Source organism: Genypterus blacodes, unplaced genomic scaffold (genome assembly GCF_046128005.1).
Source record: "Genypterus blacodes isolate CSIRO-AG114 ecotype Tasmania unplaced genomic scaffold, CSIRO-AGI_Gbla_v1 ptg000044l_1, whole genome shotgun sequence".
NCBI classification, from domain to species: domain Eukaryota; kingdom Metazoa; phylum Chordata; class Actinopteri; order Ophidiiformes; family Ophidiidae; genus Genypterus; species Genypterus blacodes.
Genome location: NW_027466857.1, coordinates 5,451,150 through 5,465,444, shown reverse-complemented (window position 1 = coordinate 5,465,444; position 14,295 = coordinate 5,451,150). Strand labels below are relative to the sequence as shown.

Here is a 14,295-nt window from a genome sequence, read left to right as displayed (position 1 = left end):
GCAGGCAGAAAGTAAAATAAAGAGAGAAACAGAAAGCACGAGTGTGAGAAGGAGAGAAGAAAATCACGGAAAGCTCAGGAAAGTGTGGGACTTTCTACTCAATTAGAAATAGAATAGAAACACATTATAAGCAGAGAAAGCTAAGATAGAGTTGGACACAAACTGATTAATCTTACAAATGAGTAAAAAAAACGAAAGCACAGTAAATCTGTGAAAAAATAACCAACTTTTTAACTAACTAACTTACCTTACCTAACTTACCTAACTTACTTAACTTACCTAACTACCTTTAGGCCATTTAAGCTTTACACACTGCAGTGAGTGAATGTGTTCCGTTTACATTTGCAATAATTACCAGTACATTTGTTTGTATGTGTGATCGTGTGCGTGTTTGTTTAAAGTACCAGGCAAAGTATCTGGCTAAGCATTAAAAGATGGAGCGGGTTAGGAAGCATCATTAAATACAGCTGACTATGTTCTCAACTCTGTGTGTGTTCAAACGTATCACAAATAGCAACACATCACTCACCGCTCAGCATCGCACTCGTATAACTCGACTGTAGGCAGCGACACTAAAAGCCAACAAATGTACAACCAAATTTCAGATCAGGTTATCAAATGGATATCAGAAGTTCTTCTCAGTTCTCTAGTAATCTTAAGGTGACCAGCCGATTCTTGCATTAAAGATCGGATTCCCAACTTCCCCTTCAACGCTTCCAGAAAGTCTTTGCATGTGTAAACCCTTTGTGGACTTAATTGCTTTGAAAATCATAATCAATCAATCTGAGTGCAATATTACCTAAGTCTTCTCTTCCTAACATGCTGATAAAGTTGATTTGTCAGGTCCGGACTGAGAGACAACTTGCTAAATCCTAACTGCAGTTAAAAAGTTGCACACATTCCTTTCAGCCTCATTTGGATCAGGAATCCGCTCCCAAACCTCTTTGTATGGAATCGCTGTTCTTCAATCTTGCACTAGTCATGTGAGACAAAATATATAATTATGTCGATGTTTATTAATAAATCCGTGTATGTTTTCCATATGAGGAAATATTGCAGGCGGTACAACATCAACCCGTACAGTGTATATTAATGAAAGGGATTCAAACTCCCAACCTTGAAATAATGAAGCCTGTAGTGGGAGGATGAATGGACATAATATCACACGGCCTGCTTCTAAAAAATCTCTTTCACACTGACACGCTCAAACATTAAAAATGCTCTAGAATTATTGTATGATTACTATGAAATTATAGGAGGCAACTTCCTCCAACCGTGTATTTTGCTCTCAAACTCAAATAATAGAGCATGATGACAGAGTTTTAAGTTTCCAGATATGAACTTATGACCTTCAAAGTGTAGTTTACGGTGTCATCTACAGGAGTCTTGGGTGGCGAAGTTACGCACACAAACAGTATAACAGTATGGTTTTAATAACACTAGGGTTAATCATTTTATTCCCACCAGGACCACACACTTTGACTCTTTGAATGGCTGCAGATGAAAGCGAGATCTAAGTCATCTGGTCATGTGTGTACCATCGCTCTTTTCGCCGCAGGAGGTTAATAAGTTCAATTAAGGCATCGATAGTTTGGTTGGAAGTTTTAGATGTTCACTGAAACCGCAGGAGCGTCCCCTCAATCCCCTTCCACTGCTTCTGTTATCGTTGCGTGTGGCAGATGAGGTTCATTTCCAACATCTTCATGGCTTGAGTGTCTAACATGAAAGCTAGGATGCTTCTGCAGTTCTTTGAAGAAGCGCTTTTGAACGCTTAAGTCAACTTTCATTCCTGTGATCCGAATCCAGAAAGTACAACACATTTCTCTTCATCATTTCACTTTTCTGTGTTTTTGTTTTCGTCTCATAGGTGGACTTGCAGAATATGGTGTTGCTATGTCTGCACACTTTGCCCGTTATGCTCATTCTGCAATTTATTTGATGTATAGTGTTTCATCTCTATGGTCCAGTCTCCTCTTGGTACACCACGTATATCATCACTTGACGCCGTCGTAGAGTAATAACTGGATTTTGAAGATGTTTTAAAGCTGATGTACATCTCTGTCACTGAGCCATAAAGTATTTACAATCTGCAGACTAACTCATCTTCAGGTTTTGCTGGAGGGGGTCTGTGATAGTATGATGGGATGTATGGTTGGGCCTGTATGGAGGCCCGGCCCCCCCCCCCATCTGTGAGTGGGAGTGAGGTAGTGAGGCCTGCCAAGTCCGTTTTACAGGCTCAGAGGGAGGTTTGGATAGCTGTTAGAGTGCTAAACCGTGTTCTTCCTTCAGATCAGACCCCCATGCCGCTTCGCTTCAAACGTGCCGCCCTTTCTCAGAACACGCCATGCATGCAACAGGGAGGGAGGGATGACGGGAGGGAGAGACAGAGGGGAGGGAAGGAGGAGTGAGGTGCAGCGGGGAATACTGGCACCTCAAATTACCACTTAGTCAAATAACGCCAGAGCGCACGCACGCACACAAAAACGCTGACACACCCACGCTGGAATTCATATCATACGCACAAACACACACACACAAACACATGCCCACACAGGGCCTGCAACCCATGGCCTGCCAACATGCTATTAATACCAGCCCCCAGGATGCAGGACGTGTCTCATTTTTGCATTTCAGATGTGTGTGTTTTATTCGATTGTCTAAGTAGTGATGCATTGAAAAACATTTGGCACAGCATGAAACACACTCGGCTTCAGGTGGTCTTCCCCCCCCGTCCCCCCACGCACACATTACGTATGTGCACAAACATACGTAAACATATCCATTTACATTTAAACACACGTACACACTCACTTTTTGCAGGTGGTCTCAAGACTGTTTGGTTCCTTTTTCTTTCCCTCCACAACTGCCATCAGGTTTTGGTTGAAGTTCAAGTTCAAGCCAAGTTAACCCCCACCCCCCTCTGTCATGTATTTTGACAGACCTGATACTGTAGCGTCTGTATCAGCCCTCCCCCCCTCCCTGTTCCCCCTGTTAAAGGGCCCCTCGGATACATTGGTTCCATCTTGAAGCGGTTCCCAGCGTGAAGGTTCAGACAGACGTTTGTATCTTTTTGATGGTCTTCATAATGTTTGCGGGACGACACGCTGAGAGAGAGAAACCGATACGCCAGTGTGAGAGTCAAAGAGACTGACGTAGACAAATACAGATGTATGCATGGAAGAAGTTTCACTCGGTACCGTGTCGTTTTACCCTGGGAGAAAGTCTCGAAAGGGAAACGTATTCATTTTTCATATGTTTAAGCCACAGGAAGTTCTACTGTGGTGGGATTAAGGATGGAGCCATGAAACCTGGAGCATTCATTTTACAGTTTTTATCATCATCAATCCGCACAGCCCGTGAGCAACACGTCTCTGAGGGAGATCCAGCTCACGGGGGCGGAAATCTATCCTTACAGGTGCCTTTTACCGGCTTGAGAACAAAAGCTTCCACTGAATCCCATTGTTAGTAAACTGTACCACGCTGAGATGTTGCTCATAATTACTGCCGGTTGTTAACAGTGACGCTTCAGGTGAGCATCAACCACCACCTCCTGCCTTGTGGCCTCAGACGTCACGGCTCCTCGGCTCGACGCCAGCAGGTTTTGGGCAGCTAAAACACCAAGCACCATCCATTTTGGAAATGTTCACACTGGGTTGCAGTTTGTCTCCAGCCACAGTAGAAACGTAGTCAAGGTAATCGTTCCTCCAGCACTCGCAGGACTCCAATCTGATATCGGCCTTTAGAGATCCAGCTTAACTGGTTGGGTATGTATGGTTCCCATACAATCAACATTTATTTGAGTCTAAATGGGGCAACAGAGGTTCTATCACAGCCGTGTGCTGGCACCACTTTCTTGTTTGTCTTCCAATGTTGTATTGTGTTTTGTTTGAGGTTTGTTGTAAAACCCTGATGGTTGGAGGTTCCTGAATCTGGACAATTTCGTCAAACATTCAGAGCCTGTGAGTACATTAATCCCTCTTCTCATTGTCTTTCTCTCCTTCTGTCTTTCACCAGATGACTCCAGTTCGGGACGAGACGGAGCAGGAGCCGGCGCAGGAGACTCCGATCATCATACCCCAGAGCTGGCGGGAAAACTGGGTAAGAACTGGAGTGTCTCTGCTGCAGTGACTTAAGAATGCCCAAACCTGTAAGAACCACATAGAAAGAACTGCAGAGTGCCTGTACAAACACCTCACACCTTGTCAGAGGAGTGAAGGTGAGAGTTTACTGCCCCTTACACTCACACCAAACACACACACATATCAGGGTGGCTGTTTGCTTAGATAATTGGCCCTGACAGGCTGGAGAGCAGTCTGTTTGTGTGAGGTGTGATTTGGTGGGACACATTCCTTCCTTTCCCCCCTCCAAAGTCTCTCTGGATCCTTGTCATGTAACCTAACCCTGCTTTCTGCGCTTGTTGTTCTCTCTCTCTCTCGTTTTCTCTCTCTCTCTCTCTCTCTCTCTCTCTCTCTCCCTCCCTCATTATTTGTGGGGGGTTTCACTTCTGTGGATAGGAAAATCCTTTAATTTGCGTTTCTAACATTATTCAGAAATTGAAAAATGTAATCCTTAACAACTTGATCTTACATCATCCTTCACCCTAATTGTAATTCAATTTTCTCTCTACTCTCCTTACTCTTAACCTTATTTCTCATATTAAAATAGTATAGCATTGTCCCCACTACATCTAACTTTAATACAAATATAGTGACTCATGCATATTGAGGATCAAATGAAGAGCCGCTTTAGTATAAGAAAGAATGAGAGCCAGAATCTACACTGGAGATCAGGCAAGAGAAGTGAAACTTGTATAAATTGATATGTACATGTTATGTGCAGCTGCAGGCTTCATTTTGTGACGGCTAACAAGTGGAGGTGAACCTGTGGCAGCTGTGGGTTCACGGGTTCACTTCATCACGTCACATGTTCCATCTGAGACGGGTATTAGAGGAGTGAAGATCAGCCGGAGCGAAGTGACCTCACTGAGTAAAAATGTCCTCATTTCTCTGGCCTGAAATCCATGCTTGATAAGGATATAGATACTCCTCTCCCCTCCTCCCTCGCTCTCCCCTCCTCCCTCTCTCTCTCCCCTCCTCCCTCTCTCTTGCTTGCTCGATCAAAGGCGGTCAGCCAGAGGGTCACTAGTATTTTTACACCGTGAAGTGTGGCGTCGAAGTGGCCCCCGAGACCCAGAACAAGCCTGACCCCCTCTCACCGTCTCTCTCTCTCTCTCTCTCTCTCTCTCTCTCTTTCTCTCTCACTTCACCTCATTCTTCACCTCTGTTTTTTTTTTTTTTGCTTACCTCCATCTCTCTCTCTCACCTTGTTCTCACTTTCTGTCCCGGGCTGTCAGACCGTTTGCGCTCACCTCGCTGTGACCCTTCCGCTCTGTATCTTTCCATCTGCTTCCCTCTTTCTTCTCGGTATCGTTCATTCTGTTTATTTTGGTGCCGCTCGGCCCAATCTGAATCGGTTCACTTCAGTTGCACTTTGCTCCGTTTCTTTCTCTCCCTCTCATCTCCGTCCAATTCAGTCCAATGTAGCTCGGTCATACTCTGCTCTTGCTCCACCCCCCTCTCTTTCCCACCATCATCTCAGTTCATTCAACCCCAGTCCTCACCAAAAAGCAATTTGTGCCAAAACATAAAGAAAAGTCGTTCTTCTGAATCTCTGTCGTTCTCGCTCTACTTTCCTCACCGTCTCTTATATCTATTGACTTTGTCTGGTCACAGTTCAGCTGCAGTCCAGTAGCTTTCCTCAGACTCAGGGGTGGGGGGGGGGGGGGGGGCGGGGGTGCCAGCGCAACGACTTAAAAGCCTTTCGGGTATGTTTGTTTTGTCACCCTGCCCAGCTTCGGGGTCGGTCAACAAGGAGCTATATTCCGCCGAGCAATGCCTGCTTAAGACAAAATACCTCCAGATTTTGATTGCACACACACCCGTCACATAACTCTCCTCCTGTTTGTTTACCCAGAGCCTGAGTAATAAATTTTTTCCCCAAAAGAACGAGGCGCAACTGCGGTAGCGTCGGGGTGATTTACGGCCCCGGCTGATGGCTATCTGTTGTGCTTAGAACACAAGGGTAGTAAAAAATCAGGCGCTCCAGGAAATGACTTCCTCTCCTCCATCCTCACTGACAATTTCTTTCCTCTTTGATCTCTTCTCTCTGCTTCGCCCCAATTGTAAATGTTTTGTAAAGAGGGATATGAACCTATGAATAGATGCCCGGGGTTACTCTGGGTTAGACTCTGGCTGGTTGTATACTTTATTTGAAGGGGAGGAATACGTATCTATGAATGGGTGGTTAGGGTTTGGTCGCATCATTGTTTGCCTTTTCCGCAGAATACAGTAAGGGATGTGGCCATTTGATGCTTTCTAATAGAGGATTTGTACGAATGAATGGATGCTAAGTTACCGTCTGGCTTTTGATTACCTGTATGAAGAGGTGTGCAGTCACGATTAGATGCATAATGTGGCGTGACGTAGTTGTCTGGCAGGTTCCTAGGGTTGCACATTGGGATCTTTGTGTGTGAATGAATGCAGGAAGGCGATATTAAATGTGCCTTTATTTAAAAGCAGGAAAGGCTTTACATACCTGGGGTGAAAGGTGCTGCATCAGTGGAAAGTCAGGGAATCTGGTGTGCGAGTTTGTGCGTGAGTAACGTGTGAGTAACTATTATGTGTCAGGGGAAACGGGAAGTGACTCCATTTTTTTTTTTCCCCTCAAACAAACCAATTAGGTTTATTACAGCAAATTACTTTGTATATACCAAGAGGAACGCTGCCATATGTTGTTACGGCACAACCTGGAATTCTTGGCACGGCCGTCAGCGATGACCTCAGCCCCGTCTGCCAATCACAGCCCAGAATAAAATGCCCACCGTACCGAGTCATCCCGTCTCACACACAGGCTAGAAATTCTGTTGAGTTAGAATAAAGATGGAATTTCCCTTGGTAACAGCAAAAAGAAGGCAGAGCTCGAACTATATTTGCTTCTGCTGATTGAGTTAAAGATATAACAGGAGGAAATAAGTGTAGTTTTGTCTTTGTCATAACTGATTTCAACTACAAACCTGTGATTGTTAGTTAGTTAGTTCCCAGGTTTCCCGGGAAATGAATGAAAGATATTTACACCATTCAATGTCACTATTATGGAATATTACAATTTCACATACTTCAAGTAGCCTGTGGTTCGTCTTCGGAGAGAGGCAGTTAGGCAGTTAAATATCAACATTAATGTATAGAATGTTTGAGAATATATCACAGTTTTAATATGGTGTTTTTCCCTGATATTAAAAATGTCCCTGTCCTTAAAGAACGGAATAAGAAGAAACCTTGGCAGAGTCCTTTGCAGATTCCTTGGCTTTGATCGCTCCTCACCTCTAATAAAAGTGTCACATAAGAATCTCTGCAATCTTTCCTAATGTGTTTTCCTTTTGCCGCTCTGAAGAACTGAACACCGCTTGTAAACATAAAGCTGTTCAGTAAACCGTTTATCTCTCCTTAATGTCGTCTTCTGTTCTGCCCTTTCCTCTTCCACCCTTCCTCTCTTCCCATCTGCAGTCTGGCTGCGTTTCAACCAGCTGGCTAAGACATTTTGTGTGTGTGTGTGTGTGTGTGTGTGTGTGTGTGGGAACTTCATCAAAAATGTAAATTCCAAGATGGCCAGTATAGGAAAACACCACATCACTTATTTTCCAAAGCCAGTTCTCCACTAACACTTCTCCCATTCGCCACTTCCAGTGCGTCCACGATTTACCCAACCGGCGAAGATGAGGAAGAGAGTCATCGCTCGCCCGGTGGGCAGCTCGGTGCGGCTGAAGTGCATGGCGAACGGCATCCCTCGCCCCGACATCATCTGGCTAAAGGACAATCGCCCGCTGGCGGGGGAGGAAGGTGGAGCGGGAGGAGTCGCAGCGGAGGGACGGAAGAAGAAGTGGACGTTGAGTCTGAAGAACCTATCGCCGGAGCACAGCGGGAAGTACACCTGCTACGTCTCCAACAGAGCCGGAGAGATCAACGCCACCTACAAACTGGAAGTCATACGTGAGTCCCGAGTTATTGCACACTTATTTTATAGTTGAGTTCCCTTTGAAGGCCGCAGCAAAAGAACACAAAATATCCAAGCAGACAGCAACAAAGTGCCCACAAGTATTTTTAGCATTGTGATGTATGACTTCAGTTTTAGAGCCTTACTGATTATATTGTATGTGTACATTATAGTTTAGGGTGAGAGGCTTGTCTAACTAAATACGTCTGACGTACAAAACAATAATTATGCTTAACCTTTAAAAAACATATCATTACCCTATGGATCACCATATTTAACTATATAAACTCCTCGCGTGGAATAAAGCAGCTATGAGGCGGCTGAACAATGATTTCCGCCCCGTTTCGCATTTCTCTTCATGTCTATGTATGAACAAGTACTTTTGAAAGTGGCCGTTTACAGCAACAGGTGGAATTTCATTTTCGATTCGCAAATTTGACCTTCAAGGAGAGGATCGTCGTTTTTTCAGCAGCGGTCTTAAACGCTCTCGTAGCGCAAACCTTCCTACGTCGGCCATTAATGAGATCACGCGGAGCGAAAAAGGCCTCGGAAAACTCTGGAAGAAATGTCAGACGTTTTCTTCTTCTTCTTCATCAACCAGCACCAGTTTTGTCTGTGAAGTTCAGGTTTTTGGGAATGTGAGCAAGACAAAGTTTTTGCCTAAAAAAGGTCGAGCTTTGTTGAGTGGAGAACGAGTGAAAACCCTCGAAGTGTTGATATACGAGCTTCTACTGGAAAGCAGCAAATGTTTTCAGGCTGTATGATTTAATATTCAGCTGTTTGATAGCGAGTTGGCATCGAGGTGTGTGTGTGTGCGTGTGCGTGTGGGTGTGTGTGTGATTGCAACGCAGCTCCTCTCTTGTTACTCGCCACATCTGTTCTGCATTAATCTACAGCTGTAGCCTTTCCTCAAAGACACACACACACATACATGCAGAAAGAAAGAAATGAAGTAAATCAAACCTGCCGCTTGCTTACGTCAAATGTGACATTTGCTCTATCAGTAAAGATTCACTGAGCCGTCAGTCATTCCATGTAAAAAAAAAAAAAAAGAGAGAAGTAGAAAAAACTGAAGTGTATATCAAACTTTCTCCATTTATGGTTGAGTGGTTCTAAGTCCTGCCCCTGACACGCACACAAACACACACATACCTCTCCCTGCTCCACCGACACCTGACTGACCTCATCAGATATCTGCGTTGCCTTTGATGACCTAAATCAGGCGTGTTTAGCCAAAAGAAAGGAGCTCCGAGGCACCGACTCCACTCACGCGATTTATTACAACCTCTGCTGAAAGTGCTTTCATAAAAGGCAAAACAGGCCAACCAAACCGAAAACCAGCCCCTCCTCCTCTCTGATTGAGGGTGGACTAATCTGTGAAATTGGCCGCCGTGTTGTTTTCGTGTGAGGATGAACTGTTTGACTGTTTGATATCATAATTTGTGTGATGTTTGGTTTTTAATCTTGTCATGTCTGCTGTGTGAGCAGTTATCATGCCAGTGTACAAACCTGGAGGTGAACTCAGCCTGTGTCAAAGTCACATCACTTCTGCATGAGTCAATCCTCTGGAGAATGATCTAATCGTCTCAATGGAACAAAGATTTAATTAGTTTTGCTCACTTTTCTTTGCATACATGAGCAGAATTCCAACGAGTAGTTCCCACCGTCAGAACCTTCAATATCCAGGTTGTGTGTACACTTTGCATTTTATTTTGAAAATCAGTGTTTATCAGCCGCATTTGAGACATGCTCTGACCATTGAAAACAATAGTGAAGTGAAATGATCTGATATTGTGCCCGTAGCCCTGCCTGCCCACAGTCTCCCTCTTTGATAATAATGAAGAGGAAGAAAAGCAGCGCTCAGCAGGAAGGAAGGCGGCGCTGCTGCTGCTGCTGCTGCAAGATGTTAAAGTGCTTTAAGAGTCTTAAACAGTTAATGTAAAAACCTTAACCAGCAAGTTTTCCACATCACAACTCGAAGCTTTCCAGATACTGGGGCAAAACGTTTAAGAGGCTGCTGACTGCATGAGAAAGCCCTGCAGCGTATGAAAGGCTCAGGATGCTTGTTCAGTGCTGATGAAAGGGACTGAAACAGCTGATTGTCAAAAAAAAAAAAAAAGGAGGCTGATTTTTTTTCATTACGTTCGCGTGAGATGGAGGTAAAAAAAAGAGAGAAGAGACCATTGAATTTGTGGGGCAGGTGTGTTTGTTTTGCTGTATAAACTGAGAGGGAGAGAAAAGGCAGGTAAGCCCATGTGGTTGTGTTTCTTTAGCTGAGAGGGAGGATGTGGTGCTGAATACAACCAATACCATTTGAATAGTGCTTTCAAAGCATGTTGTGTTCCTCCAGTGTGCATGTCTCTCTGTTTGAAGTGTCATTAGGTTCACAACATTCATACAGGTTCATAAGAAAGTATGATCAAATGCGTAGTTGTTGCGATCTCATATATCCGAGTTCCTCTATTTCACACTGAACTCTCTGCTTTGTTTCTCTCTCTCTCTTCTCTCGCCCGTGTGCAGAGCGTACCAACTCCAAACCCATCCTGACCGGCACACACCCGGTCAACACCACCGTGGACTACGGAGGAACCACGTCCTTCCAGTGTAAAGTCCGCAGTGACGTCAAGCCGGTCATCCAGTGGCTCAAGAGAGTGGAACAGGGGGACGAGAACAAATTCAACTCCACCATCGAGGTACGCAGACATATCAGACAAGTCATGGCACACTTGCGATTTCTGTTCCCCTCTGTTGATATAAATGGAAGTGTAAATCTTTATCAAAGGTCGGGGACCATCGCTTTGTGGTTTTGCCCACCGGTGAGGTTTGGTCTCGTCCAGACGGGTCGTACCTCAACAAGCTGCTGATAACCAGAGCCAAGGAGGAAGACGCCGGCATGTACATCTGTCTGGGGGCCAACACCATGGGCTACAGCTTCAGGAGTGCCTACCTGACTGTGCTGCCAGGTGAGACAGGTGAATAAAAATCAACCTCAAATGAACTGACTAATCAACTGAATAGCTTAGATGTTCTTTTATTGACACGTGAGCAAAATGTAAGTTAACGGATTTCGCTCAGCATCTACGTTCCATTCTTTCTCTTCTCCCCTTTTAACATCACCATCTCTCACTCCTCCTCAGATCTGAAGCCCCACATCACCCCTGTCCCCACAGGAACGTCGTCCAGCCTCCCCTGGCCCGTGATTATCGGAATCCCGGCGGGCGTGGCCTTCGTCTTAGGCACGGCTCTCCTCTGGTTCTGCCAATCGAAACGCAACTGCTCCAGCTCCTCCTCGTCCCCTTCCGCTCTGCCCGCCCTGCAGCGTCCGCCGGCAGCCAACCGAGAACGAACCTGCGCTAATCTCCCCGCTCAAACAACCAATGGGGATAAAGATTGTCTTTCTTATGAGGACTACGTTGCCCATCAGCAGCAACTACTACTAGCTCAGGGGGGCAACGGATTGGCCCCCAAGGTTTATCCAAAGATCTACACAGACATTCACACGCACACACACTCGCACGTGGATGGGAAAGTGCACCAGCACCAGCACATTCACTACCAGTGTTAGCATCGAGGCTAACACGGGTCAGTGTTTCATACTCAACTCTTACAGGAACACGTTACTGTGGATACACACTCAGTTACAACTATTCACTCAAACTGTTGACAGACAGCTCCAAAAAAAGGAAAGTCCCAACACAAGACATCAACGAGGACACGGGATCAAGCAACTCTCCCTCACTCTGCTGCAGACACACACACGTCGTTGTGTACATATGGACTTATTCAGGATAGAAACAATGAAGAATGTAAAGAAGAAGAAGATGGAAGTGAATTTAAAGAACCTGATTATAGCCAAACTGAGAGACAACCCACCGATGTCCCGCTCAGGTGAAATACCAAAAGGTGTTCCTCAAGCCTTTTACAACATGAAAATCATTTTATAGATCCATAAATCTCTTCATGTTTCACCTGAAGCCTTATTTGAAGCAACAAACCCTATAGCTTTAACTTTGGCTTTGGTTTTCTGGACCTTTCAATACTTTGAACACAACAACAACAACAGACAAGCACACAAGGCTCCAAATATATTCATGTATATAGTGGAATATGATGATGGCATTTAGCTCAGTATGTCATCCTGAATAATGGATCATATACCCTGTATGTACGTATCGCCATAGCTTCACATCAGAGCACATCTCTGACATGTGAACCACAAACCCATCCAAGCTCCACTGTGTCCACACCCTTGGAAATGTGCTGATAACTGTCCAGCTGCTACCTGCATACTGTGTGAAAGACAAGAGAGTTACTGAGGTACAAAGCACCAGATCCAGATGAATTCATGCATGAGATTGTTTTAAAGCAGGTACAGTGTGACCGATACCAAAAGGGACAAACGCTGCAAACGAAGGAGCTCCTCCAGAAAATCCTTTTGTTGTCCATCTGCATGTTTGACACAAAAAAGGGGTTGGAAGAAGTCACCTTGAGCTCTGTTGTGAGTCGGTGATGAGTAGATGTACCGACCCATCCCCTGCACTTCCTGCAGAGTGGCGTTTCCTGCGCCGCATCATCTCCTCCTCAGCCTCGTTTGATGCGTGCTGACTTTGGAAGAGAGGGAAGCGAGAGGGATGAAGGCTATCAAATCTCCTCATGTCAGACGCTCAGCCTCGTTAGCCAGCGACGTAAAGGGATCGTCAACAACGCCCCTGTGTAAAAACGGCCACTTGTTAGAATCGCTTCCAGATTTCGCGGATTGCAGCGGGATCATCGGATATGTAACCTATTCCTGTTAATCTCTTACCAGATTTCGTCGGATTTCGGGGGATTTCTTCTTCAATTTCGCGATTTCAGGCGGAAACTACAAGATCTAATCCTCAGCTGTGGTGTGTGTGTGCGCAGAGGGCAGTGACGTCACCTGGAGCCAGCTGAGGGATCTGTAGATACTGACAGATTGTTACAGAGCAAAGGGCCAATGGAGAGATCGGCTGGCTTATGATGTCATGTGAAGGAAAATGGCTTCACTTTAACCCTAAAAAAGGAAATGGAAACTGTTACAATCAAAGTTTTGACCATAAAGATGATGTCATGTATTGTTATTATCACAAAAACGAGCAACAACAATACATGCGGCCAATCTGACCTTTTTCCAATATTTGACTTAATTTGACTTTAAGAGAAGTGTGTATGCGTGTCATTTGCAGATGGTCTAAATCTGTGCAGCTGTGTTAAGACACACACACACACACACGCAGCAGCTTTCACCGCGCAGCTCACTCCTCCACCACCGTCTCCCCGCGATCATCGTCTTCAGCCAAGGATTAGCTCTCGAGGTTTATCCGTCTCCTGTAACCAGCAGTGCGTCCTTTCACACATGAGGCCTTCTGGTGTGGGGGCGGGGTTAAACTGTGACTCTTCCATCACCACATTTCTCTGTGAAAAACACCTTTTTTTGTCCGACTGAGTTAATGCTTTTTACTTATCTCACGTGTTGTGTTTTCTATGTCAAAGCTAATGGACTGCCAAATAAACACATTGTGTAAATGTGCACTTACCACTTAGCATGTGCCCGGGAAGAAATCAGTGAGAATTACACCAGAATTGTGTAGTTTAGTGAGGAGACTTAGGACCATACTGTCGTGCTAGTCGGCACTTTGGGCTCACAGAAAAAAAATTGCAAATCCTTTTTTGGAATTGTCTCAAGAGTCCAAAAGGTATAAAGTGCATTTCTAATTTATTTTCTTTTGACATGATTGTTTTCATATAATTGGGCATTATACTGCATGAGTGTATTTTTGTGTTATAGTCATAATGTAAGCTATGTAGCAGATACCATGTTCATGTCTATGTAAGATACTGTATTTATACGTGCTGCCAGAATATCCGAAAAATTTATCGATAATCTTTGTATCGACAATCCTGTACAGTCTTGTCCTTTTAGGTTGATGTTTTTTGTTTTCTCCTATATTTGAAGCAAAGCGTTTTGTTTCATTTTAATCATTTTATTGGTGCCATTAAAATAAGAGACGAGCCTGAGTAATGTTGTAATGTCTTTGTTGTTTGACATCCAAATGAATTTTGATAAAATTGGTGCCCCATTTCTCTCTCTCTCTCTCTCTCTCTCTCTCTCCCTGTCCCTGTCTCTCTCTCACTCTCTCTCTCTCTCTCCCCCCTGTCTCTCTCTTTCTTTCTCCCTCTTAACCCGACAGTAACACAGAACTGTCTTTAAGTGAACTCACCTCTCTA

General features: G+C 44.6%; 1 protein-coding gene across 2 annotated transcripts in view; it reads left to right on the top strand.

Annotated features, from left to right (window-relative positions):
• The window catches only part of fgfrl1a (fibroblast growth factor receptor like 1a), a 59,367-nt gene extending 45,288 nt beyond the window's left edge, over positions 1 to 14,079 (top strand). The window contains exons 4-8 of one of the 2 annotated variants that reach the window (XM_076149008.1): positions 4,015 to 4,098; positions 7,743 to 8,045; positions 10,570 to 10,742; positions 10,832 to 11,012; positions 11,187 to 14,079. In XM_076149008.1, coding sequence (XP_076005123.1) covers positions 4,015 to 4,098; positions 7,743 to 8,045; positions 10,570 to 10,742; positions 10,832 to 11,012; positions 11,187 to 11,614 — 1,169 coding nt within the window. In that variant the 3' untranslated portion in view covers positions 11,615 to 14,079. Of the gene's footprint in view, positions 1 to 4,014; positions 4,099 to 7,742; positions 8,046 to 10,569; positions 10,743 to 10,831; positions 11,022 to 11,186 lie in introns of both variants that reach the window. The other variant, XM_076149007.1, reaches the window with a different exon arrangement.
• Positions 14,080 to 14,295: the final 216 nt, after the last annotated feature.